An 18087-nucleotide genomic window follows, 5' to 3' on the forward strand; every position below is an offset into this window, starting at 1 on the left:
TCATTAAGCCTTACACAATATATCATCAATATTCATTCTTTCATAGACATCTATCTTAGTCATTCCCACCTCCCCCAGAAAACATGATCAAGAGAAAACATAAAGGACTTTATATCTCCAATTCTTAATGAAGAGAACACAGGAGTAGAAATTCACTTCCTAGCTCTGCAACTAATTCTCAGTGCAACCTTAAAAAACCACTTAAAATCGTCTGTGCCATGGTTTCCATAAGCCCCCCAAAGGAGAGTAACACCATGACACCAACACGGGGCTTTAAGCCTGCCCACACAATAGCTTAGCAACTTTCACAGCTACCTGGATTATCAGATCCCATCAGACTTAATCAAAACCTCTTTCCCATAGGCTCTGGGCACCATTTCCTTCAGTAGGTGGTGGTTCAGTGGCCTCCATTTCCCAACTCTAGGGAACAGATTCAGTTTCCACTTGAAAAAGAATTCAAGGAGATGTGATCCAGCCCAGGCTTGGTCTGGGATTTGGAACTGATTGGAAATGGGATTCTGGCATAAATTACCAACTTCTGAGCTACTAAATTTATCTTGGAAAAAATAGTATGCTAGGTTATGGGGTAGGTTATAGACTAGGTCAAATAATCTTAACATCTGATTGCTTTATTCCAAATAATATTGCTTAGAACATTTGCCTACTTTTTTCACATAATAAACTTGATTAGGAAATGATGTGCCTGCCCACAAACTAGTTTCCTATGGTATTGTTATTTGATATAGGATGAGAAACTGAAACACCAAACTTCCCTCTATGACTTTTAAGCTCCACTCAACTCTGAGTTTCTCAAGGTGAAGAACCATGTAATACTTGTCTTTTGCACAGTACATGCCACGTGTGTGGTTCTGATTAATCAGTTTGAATTAAAAAATGAAAAATAAAATGGCTAATGTAGTATTCTCCACGAGTTGGATGGTGGCCGTAGGTTGGTGTTTCTCAGAACACAGTCCCAAGTCATCTGAGGACTTGTTAAAAGATGAGGTTCCCAAGCCCCACCTGAGGCTTACTGAACCCCATTCTCTCTTGGTGGCACCCAGGAACCTGCAATTTAAACACATTCCCAGATGGTTCTTGACCACATCTTAGTGAGACAACCTCCGCTTTGCTTTTTTTCTTTTCTCCTCAAAAGCACCATTTTTTGCTCCACGGGAACGCTTTGGTTGACATAAAACAAATGATGGTTGTAGTATGTGAGGAACTATGGTTCTAAAGGCCCAGTGTTCATTCTTGGTTTGGGGATCATACATTTGATCTCCTAAGAGCTGTTGGTAATGCCAACACACAGGTGACTATTTGGTGCTCAATCCATCTCTGATGTCAGAGACATGACATAGGTTTATCTACTTTGCTATGTGATTGGCATGGATTGATTAGTTAAGGCTTTCCAATAAGGGGAAACTAACAGACCTTTTAGTCAAGTGCTGTATGTGTGTGTGTCCATTTAAATGCTTTGGTTTTCTTCTGTTTATTCAATTAATTCAGCAACTTGCAACTGGTCAAATGTGACTTCTTAATGGCATGGGTCATGATAACTATCAACTCTTAGCATCTAACATCATCTCTTTCTTAGAACACCTGTGTAGGACTTCAGCTTTGTTGACACCTCATGGAAAGGGTTCTCTGTGGGGAAACTTGTGGGTTTTTATATTCAACCATGAGCACAACATGGTCTTATTCCTACAGTAACAGCTGATACAAATCAGAGTCTTAACCAAGCCTTCAGTGAAGTTTCCCATTCAATCTTCTTGGTTAAAACTGACATGTCTAGCACTTCTGTCAACACTGTACTTACAAGCCTCTGTGACACGACTGAAATTCCTCAAGGGGACCAAGTGATGGTATAGCTTTGTTTCCTTTCATCCTGTATCCTGCATTTCTCCAAAGCATCAGGAAAAATGCGAAATAAGATACCAAACTCTATGCAGGTGACAACGCAGCAACATGAATTAGCAGTTAAATAGAACTTGGTTTCTCAAACCTCTCAGGTTCAGAATTAAAACCAAAGAGGGGAGAAGGGTATAGGCTGAGTCCCTTTGGCAAATCTGCTGGAACTCCAGCTCCTCCAGTACTACGTCTGGGCCTGTGGCTAGTTCCCATGTTCCCCATGAAGGGCCGGGGCCCCTGTGATGGTATTGATCCGTCTCTCCTCTGTGCCATGGCCTGCCTTCTGGCTGTACTGGGACTTGCTGATTTCATTTATTGATGATTGCTGTTGGTGACCTGCTCTCTTATAAGGCCTCTGATTTTACAGACACTTTGGTCCTTATATGATGTGAAATACTACAAGATTTGCAAGATGTAAGATTAGGGTGGAGATGGAAGAGATGAGGGAGAAGAAGGGTTCTACCCCCCCCACCTTAAGTCCAAACAAAATGCCATTCTTTCTAAATCTCTTATTGATACAAAAACTATTTTGATTTCACTTTTCAGGTCTCCCCCCCAGCCCCCCAAAAAGCCACATCCCTCATAGAACAGAAATAAACACCTGCCACTGGCTCTTTCTGACTCTGAGTCAGAGACTGTGACCACACCCGTGACTATGGCTTTCTGCTCCCTGTCAAGCAGGGGCGCTGGTCAAGAAGAGCACAGGAGCTGTCCTTACCAGTCGTCCTGGGCATGGGGCCACTGCTGCCACCACAGCTCCTGCCTGTCCACTCCTCCCTAAGACACCAAGAAAGGGAAGTCTGCAGCCTGTCTGGCCAAGCCCAAGGGCCCTAGAACAGCTCCCTACCAGACACTCTGCTGTGGGGACTCAGCCAGACCTGCCAGAGATGAAGGCGAGCCCCCTCCAGCTATCCAGTAAAATTGCCAATTAAATGAGAGAAACCAAATTGGAGCTAGTGGATGTCTCTGACTCAGCTGGCCCTAGGGAAACAGTGACTGCCAGCAGGTGGCTCAGAACAGCTCTTTGTAATATTCATTTCATGTTGCTTAAAGATGTGAAAAAGACCAAGTCTACCAGCTTCTGGTGTTTGACAAACCAGACTGCGGTTGGAGCATATCTGAACAGACAGCTGTGTCTGAGTGTGCCAGGGAAAGCCTTCCCAGGCAATCAAGTGAGGTCAGCACAAACTTCCCAGACTCGCTAGGATATGGGAAGCACCTAATCCCATGAGAACTGGGTGGCAAGTTATGTGCACTGGTAACTTTCATAAGCACACTGATTCATTCACCCGTCATGCACTCACTGGTCACTCAGCAATTATTTACGCAGCTCTAATCTGCGCCCATCTCTATCATGGGTGCTGGGCACATCATGTCCCGGCCACCACAGAGCCTGAAGGCTAATGACCAATTCTGACCGTGGCTCTACTTTATCCTACGTCAGTCAGAACACTTCCTGAACAACCTACAGGATGCAATTATTGTTAGTAAAATAAGACTGTCAAAATTATTTAATGTTTTTAACTGCACAGTAAAGTAGCAAAATGAAGTGTTTCTACCACACATTCCAAATCAAAAAGAGGCTGCTGCCTATGCTGGGAATGGAGCTAACGCTGCCGAAGATCTAATCTAGCCCTTCCTCCCTCCTTTTGCAAGAGTGAGCCTGTATAAAGCATCCGTTTCCTAGAGTTAGGAAGAACTTGGAGATTGTGCCTGGAAATAAACCAAATGAACAATAAAATCACAATCATATAAAAGGCATTAATTACTGTGCCTTCTGGATAAAGCCTTAATGCAGCAATAAACAAACAGCATCTGAGTTCCAAGTCGGCTGATGAAAACACCTTCCTGACCTCTTTGTCCACTGGATTCAAAGACATAGACCTTCCTGTATGTACTGATCGCATACAGTTGGTCAGTCACAGTCTTGGCAACACTCACTGGCATGTAATTCTTAACAGTTTTTCTACTTGGGTTGTTTGGAGTATATCAGACTGTAAACAAAAAACCAGAGGAGGGCGAAAGGCATGATGGAGACACAAGTGCGAGTTGATAACATGGCAAGGACTGGCATCAGGCTCACAGCTACTCTGAGTAGTTGACTGTCTTAATGCAATTTGAAATCCAACGTGCTTGTGCTCCCTTGCTGAACTGATGACATAACTGAAATTCAAGAGGCTAAGTTTTAAGGTGATAACAAAATACATGCTAATTTTTTAAAGATTTCCATCAATAAATGATTTAAATAGAATTCACATATGTGTGAGTGTTCCAACAATGCACTGGTAACTCTTTAAATGCCCCCTTTAGAATGGCAACTTGTAAAGTCTGTTAAAGTTCTTAGATGTCTATTAAACACTTTTATCCTCATAGCAACCCTGTGAGGCAAGTAGACAAGTATCTATTTTTTTTATTGTTCATTATCTTCATTATTTTATTTGTACCGTCATTTTTTCTGTCAGTCAATGAGCATTTGTGGATTAGCTTCCTGTTCCAGGCACTGTGCTAGCCTGTTATCCTCTTCTCACCAATATGGCAGCCCCTAGCCACTCAGGGCCATTGAAATTAAATTTAAATAAACTAGACTTCGAAATCTTTAACATGCTTGACATGGGGGCAAGGGAAAGGAAGAGGAGAAGGGTACTGCCTAACCTGGTCCAGAAGATGCTCAGATAAGCATAGCCCCCCCCCCACACACACCTAATCCTTTCTCTTGTTAAGTGGTTTTTGTTCTGTATCTTCAGTATATCCCACCTGCCGACCTATGGGGTAGCACACTGCTAAACCACTTAGGCCGGTGACTGTCTCTCCTTTTTCTCCATGTTGTCCAGGAAACCCACATCCTCAATTGGTAATCTACGCTAATGTTCTGCCAAAGCCTTAAAAAGTATCTTTATTGTCCACAACTGAAAATGTTCCTTTTGAAACAATCTAATTCCCTTGCTCTTCTCTGCCTTGACCTCCATTTTTCAGGAGAGGCTTGGGACAATAAAACTCTCAAAGATGAGCTGCAGCACCCTTCACCCCCCTGCTATGCTTACTGCTGCTGCCTGCCTCCAGAATCAGACCTGTCTCCAAGGACAGCTGGAGCATCGTCCCAAGCAACGCACAGGTCTTTCTCTCCACCAGGAAAGTAGGTGTTGAAATGGAATGGTCTATGGTACTTTGCAGTTTCGTGAAGGTTTAAGTTCTTTTTAAGAAGAAAACAGAGAATCAAAATGCAAAGGAAGCATTACCATACCCCAGTAACGGGAAAAAAAAAAAAAGTTAACAGAGGAACTCGGGTGATGTAATAAGGGTTCTAGAGATTAATCCTAAGGACAGTTTGAGGATTTTCAAAGGATTAATGTTATTTATGAAGAGATTTTAAAAAAAGATAAAAGAAATAATAGAAATGTGAAGAGGCAATTCTGTGAGCCAACCAGAAAACGCTTTAAGAAATTACAGGAGGAATTCCTGTTGTGGCTCAGCAGGTTAAGAACCCGACTAGTATCCATGAGAAAGCAGGTTCGATGTCTGGCCTCATTCGGGGGTCAGGGATCAGGTGTTGCCATGAGCTGAGCTGCGAGTCACAGACATGGCTCAGATCTGGCATTGCTGCGGCTGTGGCGTAGGTTGGCACCTGCAGCTCCAATTCGACCCCGAGCCTGGGAACTTCCAAATGTCACTGGAACAGTGCTAAAAAGACAAAAAAAAAAAAAAAGTAAAGAAAAGAAAAAGAAATTACAGGAATGACCATATTGAGCTCAAAGGGAAATGTAGGCTCCGTTGTCACCGCCAAAAGCTTATCACAGATAAGAACACTGGGGAAGCACTGCAGCCTTAAAAACAAAACATGAAACTGCCTGGCCCTGAAAAAGAATGAGAGTTCTCAGGAGCCCCCCCAGCAGATGGAGCCCACAGGGGGTCATTCTGCCTGGGCATGCTTCAGTCCCCCAAGCAGAAGCCTTCCTTTCTCCTCCCTGTTCCCCAACCACTGGCTTCCAGAATACAAACCCATTCCCTCCTGGACCGAAGTCCTATTCCAAACCCAGGTGATTTGGGGGACTGGACATTGTGGGGCAGTGCTCTGACCTTAACATGCCTCTTACCACCTGCCCAGGGAGTACCATCACTGCTTGGAGAACCTTATTACAATGTTCCCATCCCAGACTGACCTCCTAAGATGAAGACCAGCCCGCACTGGCCCCAAATATGCCACACCCTACTGGTATTGTCATTTGATGACATTCCCAAGGCTGTGTTTATCTAACTCTGATCTACCTTCTCCCAGCCAGCTGATCAACGAGATACTATCAAGCTTCCCAGTCTCAAGCTGGTCACTGCAGATCTGAGCTGCTAGCACACCATCAAACACATGAATGTCATGGAGCTCTGTAGACCAAGTAAGGAATTTGGATTTTATTCTAAGTGTGACTGGAGGATGTAAAGCAAAAGAGTGATGTGATTTGCCGTGCCTTTAAAAATGCAACTTTGGCTACGAAGTGAAGACTGGATCTTGAAGTGGATGCAAGGTGACCAATTAGGAGGCCATCTAGTAGTCTGGTACTCACCAAGTACCTACCTGGGAGTCTGGGTGAGGAATGGTGATGACTTGAACCAGGGTAGTAACAGGAATGACAGAGAGAAGTAGACAGATTAGGGATATATTTTGAAGGTTAAATTAACATTCTTACACAGGAGAAAAAAAGATGGCTGCTACCCTTGTCCAAATTAGGGAAACAGCCATTTCAACCATAATACACAAGGAGGATTTCAGTAAGATATTAGTAAGAATTACATGTTTATTTAAGACTACGTAGCACTGACATATTTATCTATACGTAGATGTTGCCATTTTCCAGGGGGACTACCTTGGCATAAAACAAGGTTCTGATTGCCTAAGGTAACCTACAAGATGTTAATTTTAACAATAATTTCTTCTGGGATACTATGCTCTAAAACGTATTCCTTCCCTAAATAAAAGTTCCTCGGTTTGGTAAGTGTAATGCCAGACAAATAGAGTAACTCAGGGTTGTGACTTTTCAGCAGGACTTTGCAACAGAATTAAGAGCATCTTAATTCATTTTTTGAGAGAGTCTACTAGAATTTGTTCCAAAAATATATCATGAGTGCCTACTATAAGCATATTCAAAAACACTCTACAAAATAATATGGCTTATTGACAAAGGTGTCTCCATTCATGTCCATGGAAAGAATAACTTTTGGTAAAATAAGCTACCTAGCTTGAAGTATGTTACAGTCATTGACAATATTTCCAATGTCATAATCAATTACACATTAACAGATATGGTATCTGTAATTGCTCTCATTTGAATCCATTCAACCGCCTCTATACGAATCAGCCAATGTAGGGCCAGACGGCATTCTAATATAGTAATGCAGTTTCTCCATCATCCTTCATGTGCAGGAAAATCATTCTTACTGCTTATAAACATCAATTCTTCACAAAAATTCATTTGTCTACCCCCATCTTTATTTTGGCTTAAGTTTTAAATCAACTATAGCTTCTTTAAAATATGTTATACAAGTTTATCAACTTGAGTCTAAGGGTATCAAACATCTTAACATACCAAAAGCATTCAGAATGTAAATTAGATATAAATAACACCACAAAACCTGGGAGGAGCACTGATTCTGCAGGGTGTATCAGAGAAAGTTCTAGACATGCAACTAGGTCTGTAGACAGGTACTCAACAGTCTTCAAATGCACAGTGGATTATATATTTGAAACACTAAAACTTATCATTGAAGGAAATCCCTAAAGAAGACTGTAAATTAGTAAAACCTATACAGCCACTACAGTACATACAGTATATGTGGAATTTCTTAAATCCTAGAATCGCAGCAAGGGTTCTTTGACGATGTAAATTATGACTCTGTATGTGGATACACTATTCTCTGGAAGGAAACAAACAAGACTTCAGTGAGCCTATTATGTTGTGGCCTTTTCACATCCAACATTCTATCACCTTGTACCATGAGATACAATCCCTGAAATACCACCCTCCTCCACAACGATAAAATGGAAAAGTTCCCAAATTCGCCATTTGACACAGATTGCTCGGTTATGCAGTACAGCCACCAACATCCTAACTAGATTGTTGATTTCATTTGTGAGATGCCTCTCTGAAAAATGATGGACAGTTCTTGGATTTTTTTTAAGTGCTCAAGATTCCCACTAGTGTATCAAATTATCAACTGTCTTGGTCCCAGATAAAGCAAGACCAATGACTGTTACATAGGTTTGTATCCCAGACACCATTAGAAGCTAAACAGGCTTGTGCTTCGGATCTTTTTATCATATATGCTTCAAGACAAAATGAAAGTAGTCTATCACCACATGAATTCCAGAAATGAGGCTAGGAAAATCTCCAACAGTCTCCAAAGGAGTCATTTCAAACATAGGACACTGGGTTTCCAGGTTGGAAAAAGCATTCTTGTAGTACCTGAAGGGATTTAAACTACCAGCAGCTGCCCACATCTCTCCTAAAAAGGCTCCCTTCAGATTGGTGGAAGATGGTGATGAGGCTTTCCGCCAGCCTCACTTAATGGAGCCAAATACTCCAAACCGAAAATAAAATATGTAACAGCATCAACTCCATGAGCTCAAAATAAACAAAAGTCTCTACAATGAACCATAACACACGTGGCACGAGTAAAGCCTACAGTCTGTCTAGAGGCAGTACGCACAAGGTCACCGTTGGCTCTGTCTACCTAGCGCAATTGATTTTTGGTACTTTTGAAGCTAAGAGGCAGTAAATTGATTTCTTCTTTATATTCTTCTTTCAATAGTCCTTTAGAGATAATGAATGCAAAATTACTGCCCTTGAAATGCCTTACTTTAGCAAGTTTTAAAATGACAATGTGATACAAATTCCAAAAGGATTTGGCAGACGTCACTGGGCCTTGGGCTTCATGAAAGCTGGTCACCAGAAATACACATCCATTTCGGATGGGGGTAGGGGGTCGGGGGTGGGGAGGAGATTACACTGGGGTCAGAAGCCCTGAGTGTGTTCATGGTGCCCAATCACTAACTGCACACCCCTGGGGCAAATTCTCTAAACTTTCCATGGTTCACTTGCCTCACAAGGCTGTCAGACTACTGAAATATGGTTATCCTTCTTGCAAATTTTAACTCAAATTCACATAGTTGAATGCATGTTCAATTGATGACAGAACTGGGACAGTAGGTAAAAAATCTCCCTTGGTGGACCTGGAAATGAAACATGTTTGGTACCAAAGCAAACAATAGTGGAACACTCACTATATGTCCAGCTTCAAGTCACTCCTGGATCCTTACAGGAACCTTAAGAGGAGATGCTCTTGCAATTTCCCCCATGGTGCAGTGGAAACAAATCCAACTAGGAACCATGAGGTTGTGGGTTCGATCCCAGGCCTTGCTAAGTGGGATAAGGATCTGGCATCGCTGTGAGCAGTGGTGTAGGTCGCAGATGCAACTCGGATCCTGCATTGCTGTGGCTGTGGTGTAGGCCAGCAGCTGTAGCTCCAATTCAACCCCTAGCCTGGCAACCGCCATATGCCATTCTATAGCCCTAAGAAGCAAAACAAACAAAAACAACAGAGAGAGAGGAGGTGCTCTTACTACTGTTTTACAGGAAAGATGATCAATAATCTAAGCTTAGGGAGCCTAATCTTTCTGCCCATGGTCACTTCCCCAGCAGAGAGTGGAGCCAGCATTCAAACCCTACCTATTCTGAATGTAACATCCACGCTCTCAACCACTCTGGAGCTGATGGTTTAGAGAGCAGCAAATTCATGAACCCAGCCCCACATTCTGGCCCCCATACTCTCCACCCTTCTGCATCTACTCAGTGGCTGTCTCCAGCTCCGTAATTTTACTCCAGTTCTCCCTTTCTGAATTGGTCCCCTCTGCTTCACTGAATCCTCCGCATCCTGCCTGACTCACCAGAAGCCTTGCCTTTGGCATATATCTAACAAAATTCCACTTTGTACTACTCGCTCTCTGCTGTTGCAATAATTGGTCATACATGTTTTAGGACCATGATATACTTTTCTTGGCTTTTCTGTGAAGGCACAGAATACATAAATATGTCTCTTCTTTCTCTCTCCCCCAGAGCTCAAGACAGGAGGAGGTTAGCAGAAGACTCAACTAACTACCGGGAGACATTAACAATGGTCTAGCCGAAGGCCCTATGGACACTGAGGACATGTGAGGAGTTCAAGCAGGCTGTGTGCCTGGGCTCTAAAGTTCCAGGTGAGTCTCTGGTTACTCTGAGATGGACGTTTCTCAGTTGGGGTATAGGACAGTGACTGAGCCCGGAGGCCACCAGTCTACTCCTGAAGCGGATTCGTGGTTCTGCTCCACAGAGGCCTTTGGTGTGCTGGGTCTCCAGGGACACTGTCTTCCCTGCCCGCCTACCCCAGTGGCCAGTGGAGTCCTCCCTGCAAACAGATCTCACACCCACTCTGGGAAATAGAGGACCCTGAAAGATCCCAAGGGCTATTTTATTCATCCTTCTGCTTCCAGAAAGGACTTTTCTATTCTGCCAGATCCTATGAAGATTCCATAACTCCTAGTTTCCCATTTCAAAGTCAAACGGTCCTTTCCATGAAGACACACTTACTTTGTTCTGGTACAAACCCTTGCTGCTAAAAAGGCCTAAATTTCCAGCTCTGCATTCCTGCCTGGTAGAAGAACAGGTCACCTCCAAAAAGACTGCCTCAAACACCTGTACCATGGGCACCCTTGGACCTCACAGTCAGGATTTACCCCCTGGCTCTACCACTTGTGAGCTCTATGATATTAGGCCAATTCCTCAGCCTTCTAATGATTCATCTACCTATCCGTAAAATGGGCACAATAATAGGGCCAATACATGAACTCACTTTGAAGATTAAATATAGATAAAAGGCTTAACACAGTGCCTAGCTCATCATAAATGTGTATCAAAATGCAGCATAAAGAAGAAAAGGAACACCTGATTTCACCTACCTCTTGGGTTAATTTGTGCACTGTATGGGACACACAGATCTCCAGTCAACTTCTCCAGGGAGAACAACAACAACAACAAAACAAATGTCCCTGAACAGTAACTACACTTTCAGTTCTTTTCTGCCAGTATGTAGAAGAGTAGAAATCCACTTTTAAATGGCAGTTCTATACCAGTTATAAAAGTGTTAAAGAAATCCAGGAAGGCAGAGAGAAAAGACGGCAGAGACAGGAACCATCCTGCAGTTGCCATGACAACATGGCAAGTTACCTGGACAAAGATTTTGGATACCTCTTAAAAGAAGAGCCAGAGATGTTTCCATCTATCTGGGGAAGGACAAAGTCTTCCTTTATCCTCTGCTAAAGACAAACATCCACTTGTCTTCTGAATATCTTCCAATTAATGCAAGGCAGGATCTGAGAGGAGCTGGGCTGACCTGCGCAGGCAGGTGGTGGGGTGGAAAGGGATTTGGCAGGGGGCTGCAAGGTAAAGGCAGTACCAGTGGAAAACTCAAGCTCCAACTGCCCAGGATCCCTATTGTTTCATTTAAAATGCCCACGGAGCACTCATTAAAAAGCATCATTCTCACGTATGAAGACCCCCAACTGCTGCAGGTTACGCTTATGAGAAATTGAATTCTTGACCAATAACGTTGACATTTTTATTAACCGCCTGGACAGGAAGAATGTCATTGAAAACTCTGATGGGCAAGAAAGTCATGTTTAGTATGTAAAGGAATAAAGAGCATCTGAGTCATCCCAGGTGCCCTCTGAGCAGCTCTTCAAGTGCCGTGTACAGGTCGTGTGTCTCTCTGTGTATCTTTCCCTCCTTCGATCTGAAGTTTCCACTTAACATAATAATCTTGCACGCCTCACTCTCATTTTTCCAGTTAATCGATAGTATTTTTAAAGCAGCAAATAGGGGCTATGTGTAATAGTATTTCTTTTAATTGCATATTTTTCAAACATGAGACTATTAAAATAGCTGCCCATGAAAGCGGTCATTCAATTCTGCTCCGAGGTGCCCCTTCACTTGGAAAGGACCGCCCTCCTCAAACTCAACAGCCTCTCTTGGCTGCCTGAGAAAAAGCACTGGAGGGAAAAAAAAAAAGAAAGAAAGAAACCTATTTTCCAGATCAAAGTGATCCCTACTCCATTGCCATGGCTGCAGACGTCTCTTTCTTCTTTTCATTGACCAGACGAGGTTCTTCTCAGCAAACCTGCTTCATTTTTTTTTTTTTTTTGTCTGAATTTGTTTTCTCGTTGGGAAAAGTGGTCATTAAAGTATTAGTTTAGGTTGATTGGTTCTTCAGCGGCAGAAGAGGCTTCTGATGCTTTGTTATCTTTGACATGATCTCAAAACAGTGGCCTGATTATTATACAATATAGAAATAATAACTTGAGGCAGCAGCTTCTTTTTGGAAGCCCACGCGGGGGTGCTGGTATTTTCATGGGTGCTGATGGGGCCTGAGTGCCTGGCCGGATCCCTGGATGTGATGCAGAACTTCCCCTCCCTGCTCTGGCCACCAAGCCCCCCTCCCACGGACCTGAATTCTCCCCCTGTCGTTGAGGCTGCTGAGCACTTGTCTCCTTTATATCAACCAGTGGCGCATTCACTAAGAAGAATGGGAACAGGGAGAGGGCTGGCTTTGATGTTTCCAGGGGCAGGAAATCACCCGGAGCATTCTTCCAGGGCCACTTGGCAGCAGGTAGAGGGTGTGACAGCTGGTGGGAAGGTCGGCAACTGGGATGTGGCCGCTGAACCGTAGCCGGGAATTATGCGGCCCTTGCAAACGGAAAAGTTTATTCCTATAGTCTGGTGGGGGGTAGGGGTGAGGGAGAAAGATCAGAGGGCCCGGCACATACCACCTGGGAAAAAGAGAATTCAAAGTTATCAAATAACATGTCGGAAGCTTTCATTACTTTTCAAGACCAGTTGGCCCAAGATGTCAAGTCCAATCTAAAGAGAAGGCGTGATTGTCAATACTCAACAGGTGGGATTGCATGGGGGTTAATCCATGGGCCTCAACTCTGGACTTGAAGCATCTCTTTGCCCATCTGTTAAGATAGTCTGTAACGAGTTTATTGTGAGAAATTATTACATACTCACCACGTGCCAAACACTATGCATAGCACTTGACATGCGTTATCTTATTTCCTAGTCACAACGCCATGGCATGTTTATTATTAAATGCCCCCCTTTCTCATAAGGAAATGGGTGTAAAGAGTTGAAGTAAGTGATCCAGAGTCATGCAGCTGGTAAGGAAGCCAAGATTCAAATCCAGTCAGTCCAAACTCTAGAGCACTGTTAGCCATCACTTAGGAATTAAATCAAATAATACAGGAGTTCCTGTTGTGGCGCAGTGGTTAATGGATCCGACTAGGAACCATGAGGTTGCAGGTTTGATCCCTGGCCTTGCTCAGTGGGTTAAGGATCCAGCGTTGCCGTGAGCTGTGGTGTAGGTTGCAGATGCGGCTCGGATCCCACGTTGCTGTGGCTGTGGTGTAGGCCGGCGGATACAGCTCCAATTAGACCCCTAGTCTGGGAACCTCCATATGCCTCAAGAGTTGCCCAAGAAATGGCAAAAAGACCAAAAAAAAAAAAAAATCGAATTAATACATAAATTGATTCTGGTCCGAGACACTCAGCAAGAATACGGATCATTCATTTTACTTTGCCAACACTATTATTAAACTCCCCCGGTTGCTTTGTCCAAATGGAAAAAAAAGTATGTGACCATACCTCAAGAAATGAAAGGGCTTTATGAAAGCAAACAGATAAAAGGACATTATGATCCTTGGAGCCGACACACAGGAAAATCAGCAACATTTCTTGATTTGCAAATTCCATGGACTCCCCCAGGGAATAAAGGGAATGAAGGGTCATGGGAATGGGGGCTCATTTCTAGAGGGAGCTCAGCCATGAGGTCTGGAGGAAAGACACTGGCGTCACCTGCGCCTTAGCTGCATGGAGCTGGGGATGTGGGTGACCATCAAGAGGGGGGACGGGGTGCTGACAGACAATCCCGTGAGCTAAGGGAAGCCGCCTGGGCACATGCTCGCCGCCGTACATGCTCACAGGCACTCAAGCTTCCCCCACTCCTCTCTGAAGCCCCCAAGGAATCAAGTGTCACTGCCATCTGCAAATTCTTAGGGAGATTCAGAGGCTTAATTAAAAACCCTCCTTCATTTGCTTATTGGATTAGTATTTACTGAGAACCTTCTATGTGTTGAGCACAGCCAGGCACGCAGCAAATGAAACCGGCTGACTAGGTCCCTGACGTGTAATAGAGTAAGCGATCTAGACTGAAGGTGGGGAGCTAGGTTGTCACGAGTGCTGCAGGAGGGCTGGGCAGGCCAGGGGTGACCTGGTCTGATTGAAGGAAGGGAGAGGTGGGCTGGGAGGGAGTGGGACCCTGGAAGTCTCTTCAGAGGAGATGCCGGGTGGTCCTATCAGCAAAGTTCTTCAAACTGAATTTGGTTCTGCTGTGTGTATGGTAGAAAACTCTGGAACACAGTGCTGTCTCCGATGCTACAGAGGACACACACAAAAAGAAGGAAGAAACAGTATCCTTCACCCTTGAGAGCTTAAAATATGACAGCAAATCCAAAGAAGCGTCAACAAAATAATGAGATGGACAAAGCAACACAACCACGACTCTGGCTTTATAACTTCGTACAACTCCGTGACTTTTCAAACACCCGGAAGCAACTAAGAGTGGGTATTGATTGTTGAGCAATGTGTGATGGCCGTGGACTCCTGGGAGACTGGGGAACATTACTGAATGTGTCCACTTAGGGCACACCTACCAAGAGCACCGGGGTCAAGAGCCATTGTTCTCCACTACAAACCAGCTCCACCATCAGCTGTTTGCACTTGGGCACGCCTCCTGGCCTCTCAGAGACCACACTGCCTCACTGCAAAATGGAGATAGAATGACACCTATTTCTAGGCTTGAGATGAGGATGAAATGGGATAAAGCAAGAAAATGCTGGGACCAAAGTCCGCTAAGAGTAAGCTCTCAGTGGTGATAGTGAACTTATGGAATGTTGATTATTTACAACTGTTTATTTTTCAATAAATGTATATAATAAAAATTAATATTACTCACAAGCTGGGTGCCAAGGCAACTCTTGCTGTGTTCCAGTCATTATTCTAGCCACATGGTGTGTTTTGACTCATTTGATCCCTACAACAATACTATCAGAGAGATATTATTACCCTCCTTTTACAGATAAGGAAACAAGCACAGAGAGGTTAAATAATTTACTCAAGGTCACACAGCAGAGCCAGGATTCAAACCCAGGCACTTTGGTTTAGCCTGCACTCCTAACCAGTCTGCAATGCTGCTTCATATCATCATGAATAAGATATAGTCCTTGAGAAGAAAATTTTAAAGTAAGCTGGCTTATGATAAGACTCAGGAGAGAGGAGATGGGATTAAGATGGCAGAATAGAAGGACTGGAGCTCAACTTCTCTTCTAAAAACAACAAAAATTCACAACTAAAGAGTGAGCAGTCTCCACCCAAATGGACCTGAAACCCCATACCCTACTCCAGAAGAAAAAGAGGAGGCCACATCAAGAGGTAGGAGGGGTGATTTCGTGATATAAACAACCCCATGCCTCCTGGGTGGGAAGCTCCACAGACTGAAAACTAACTGGCTCACGGAGACTCACCTACAGGAGTCAGAGTTCTGAGCCCCACATCAAACTCTCACATGCTGGGATCTGGCACTGGGAGAAAGAGCCCCTGGAGTATCTGGCATTGAAGGCCAGTGGGGCTTGTGTGCAGGAGCTCCACAGGACTGGGGGAAATGGAGACCCCATTCTTAAAAGGCGCACACAGACTTTCACGTGCACTGAGTCCCAGGGCAAAGCAAAGTCTCCAAGGGAATCTGGGTCAAACCTGACCGCAGTTCTTGGAGGACATCCTGGGAAAACAGGGGTGAATGTGGCTTGTTGTGAGGGAAGGACATTGAAGGCAAAGCTCTCAGGAATATTCAGCAGTTGCCTTTCTCTGGAGGTGGCCATTTTGGGAAAATCTGGCCCTACCCATCAGCCAGCTGCTGAGAAGCCCCAGGGCAAACAACAATCCAGGTGGGATCACAGCCACACCCCTCAGTAAACAGGCTACCTAAAGACACCTCAGGCACACAGCTACCTCTAATCCCATCCAGAGACTAAGCCCCACCCACCAGAGGGATTAGAATCAACTCATCCTACCAGGGGGCAGGCATCAGCCCCTCCCATCAGGAAGCCTACAGCAAGCCGCCTACCAACTTCAACCACAAGGGGGCAGACATCAGAAGTAAGAGAGGCTACACCTCTATTATCTGTAAGAAGGTCGCCACACCAAAAACCTATAAAAATGAAAAGACAGAGGACTATAACTCAGATGAGGGAGAAAGGAAAAACCCCAGAAAATCAGCTAAGCCATGAGGAGATTCTCAGCCTCCAGGAAAAAGACTTTAGACTGTCGATGCTGAAGATGATGCAAGACATTGGAAATAAACTGGAGGCAAAGATGGATAACTTACAGCAAACACTGACCAAAGAGATACAAGATATAAAACATAAACAAGAAGAGATGCAAAATACAGTAACAGAAATAAAAAATGCACTAGAAGCAGCCAACAGTAGAATACAGGAGGCAGAAGAATGACTAAAGTGAGGTGGAGGACAGATTAGTGGAAATTACAGATGCAGAACAGAAAAGAGAAAAAAGATTGAAAACAAATGAAGAGAGTCTCAGAGAACTCTGGGACAATGTTAAACGCACCAACATCCGTATTATAGGGGTGCCAGGAGAAGAGAGAGAGAAGGGAACAGAAAAAATATTCCAAGAGATAGTAGCTGAAAATTTCCCTAACGTGGGAAAGGAGTCACTCACTCAAATCCAGGAAGCACAACGAGTACCATATAAAATAAACCCAAGGAGGAATACACCAAGACACATACTAATCAAACTGACCAAAATTAAAGACAAAGAGAAAATCTTGAAAGCGGCTGGGGAAAAGAAACAAGTAACATACAAGGGAACCCCAATAAGGTTATTGGCAGATTTTTCAGCAGAAACTCTGGAGGCCAGAAGGGAGTGGCATGATATACTTAATGGGATGAAAGGAAAAAACCTCCAACCAAGATTACTCTACTCAGCAAGGCTCTCATTCAGATTTGAAGGAGAAATCAAAACCTTCTCAGATAAGCAAAAGCTGAGAGAATTCAGCAACACTAAACCAGCCTTACAACAAATACTAAAGGAACTTCTCTAGGCAGGAAAGAAAAGACAGCAACAGGAAACAAAAATGCCACAAATGACAAGGCTCACCAGTAAAGGTTTATATATAGTAAAGATACGAAATCATCCATGCACAATTATACCATCAAAATCAGAAATCATGAGAAGAGGTGGGTACAAATGCGGGACATTGGAGATGAACTTGGAATTAAGAGAACAACTTAAAACAATCTCATATACATATAGACTCTTACATCAAAACTTCAGAATAACTGCAAACCAAAAATCTACAATTGGTACACAAACAAGGAATCTCTGGAGAAGAAATATATCTCATAGTAAATAAGTGCATAATCCACCATAAAAGGGGTCATTTGACATCATTCTTGGAATGCTGAAGTCTTCTTACATCTGATTCTGATTTCCTCTCCATCAAAGAACTTATGATAATTATAATTAAACAATGTGACTGTACAATTAAATAATACAGTTCTACAATTGTATTATTAATAACCATTTCTCTCCATGGTACAATGTAAGGTCTATAATGTCTTGTTTATCACATCACCTATAATGGTGTAATGCCTATATTGAGGAATCAATAAGATGTAACAAATTGTGAGGACATATTTATATAGTTACATTGTTTTTTAACCAATTTATGCATTTTATATTTTACTTATTTTCAGAGGGTGTATTATTTTTGTTATTCTTACCAGTTAAGTCATTCTTTTTTTTGTGCTATATAAAATATTTAATGGTATATTAGGCTTTCCTCTTTATAAATTTTAGCTGCATAACAATTTTAATATAATTCTAATTTTTAAAGAAAAATTGAAATGTAACAGATAAAACTAAGTAGTAAAGATGAAAACCATAAAAATGGGATAAAGTATAGAATAAATTTCCTATTTGTCTCAGCATATTTTCCATTCCACTTCTCCAGTGGGAGTCACTTAATCTG

General features: G+C 43.1%; 1 protein-coding gene across 27 annotated transcripts in view; it reads right to left on the bottom strand.

The window, feature by feature from the left end:
* LOC102164776 (uncharacterized) overlaps nt 1-18087 on the bottom strand; it is a 441263-nt gene that overhangs the window by 167669 nt on the left and 255507 nt on the right. For 4 of the 27 annotated variants that reach the window (XM_084976405.1, XM_084976407.1, XM_084976406.1 and 1 more), the window contains exon 3: nt 12415-12751. The exons of 22 other annotated variants lie outside the window; for them this stretch is intronic. In XM_084976405.1, the coding sequence (XP_084832531.1) occupies nt 12499-12751 (253 nt within the window). In that variant the 3' untranslated portion in view covers nt 12415-12498. Of the gene's footprint in view, nt 1-6538; nt 12752-18087 lie in introns of those variants that run through there. One more of the 27 variants, XM_084976409.1, reaches the window with a different exon arrangement.

The sequence above is a fragment of the Sus scrofa genome, chromosome 9 (genome assembly GCF_054392235.1).
Source record: "Sus scrofa isolate SSC_HxYL_T2T_F1_AM1 chromosome 9, Sscrofa_HxYL_maternal_Yorkshire_Landrace_v2.0, whole genome shotgun sequence".
Classification (NCBI taxonomy): Eukaryota; Metazoa; Chordata; class Mammalia; order Artiodactyla; family Suidae; genus Sus; species Sus scrofa.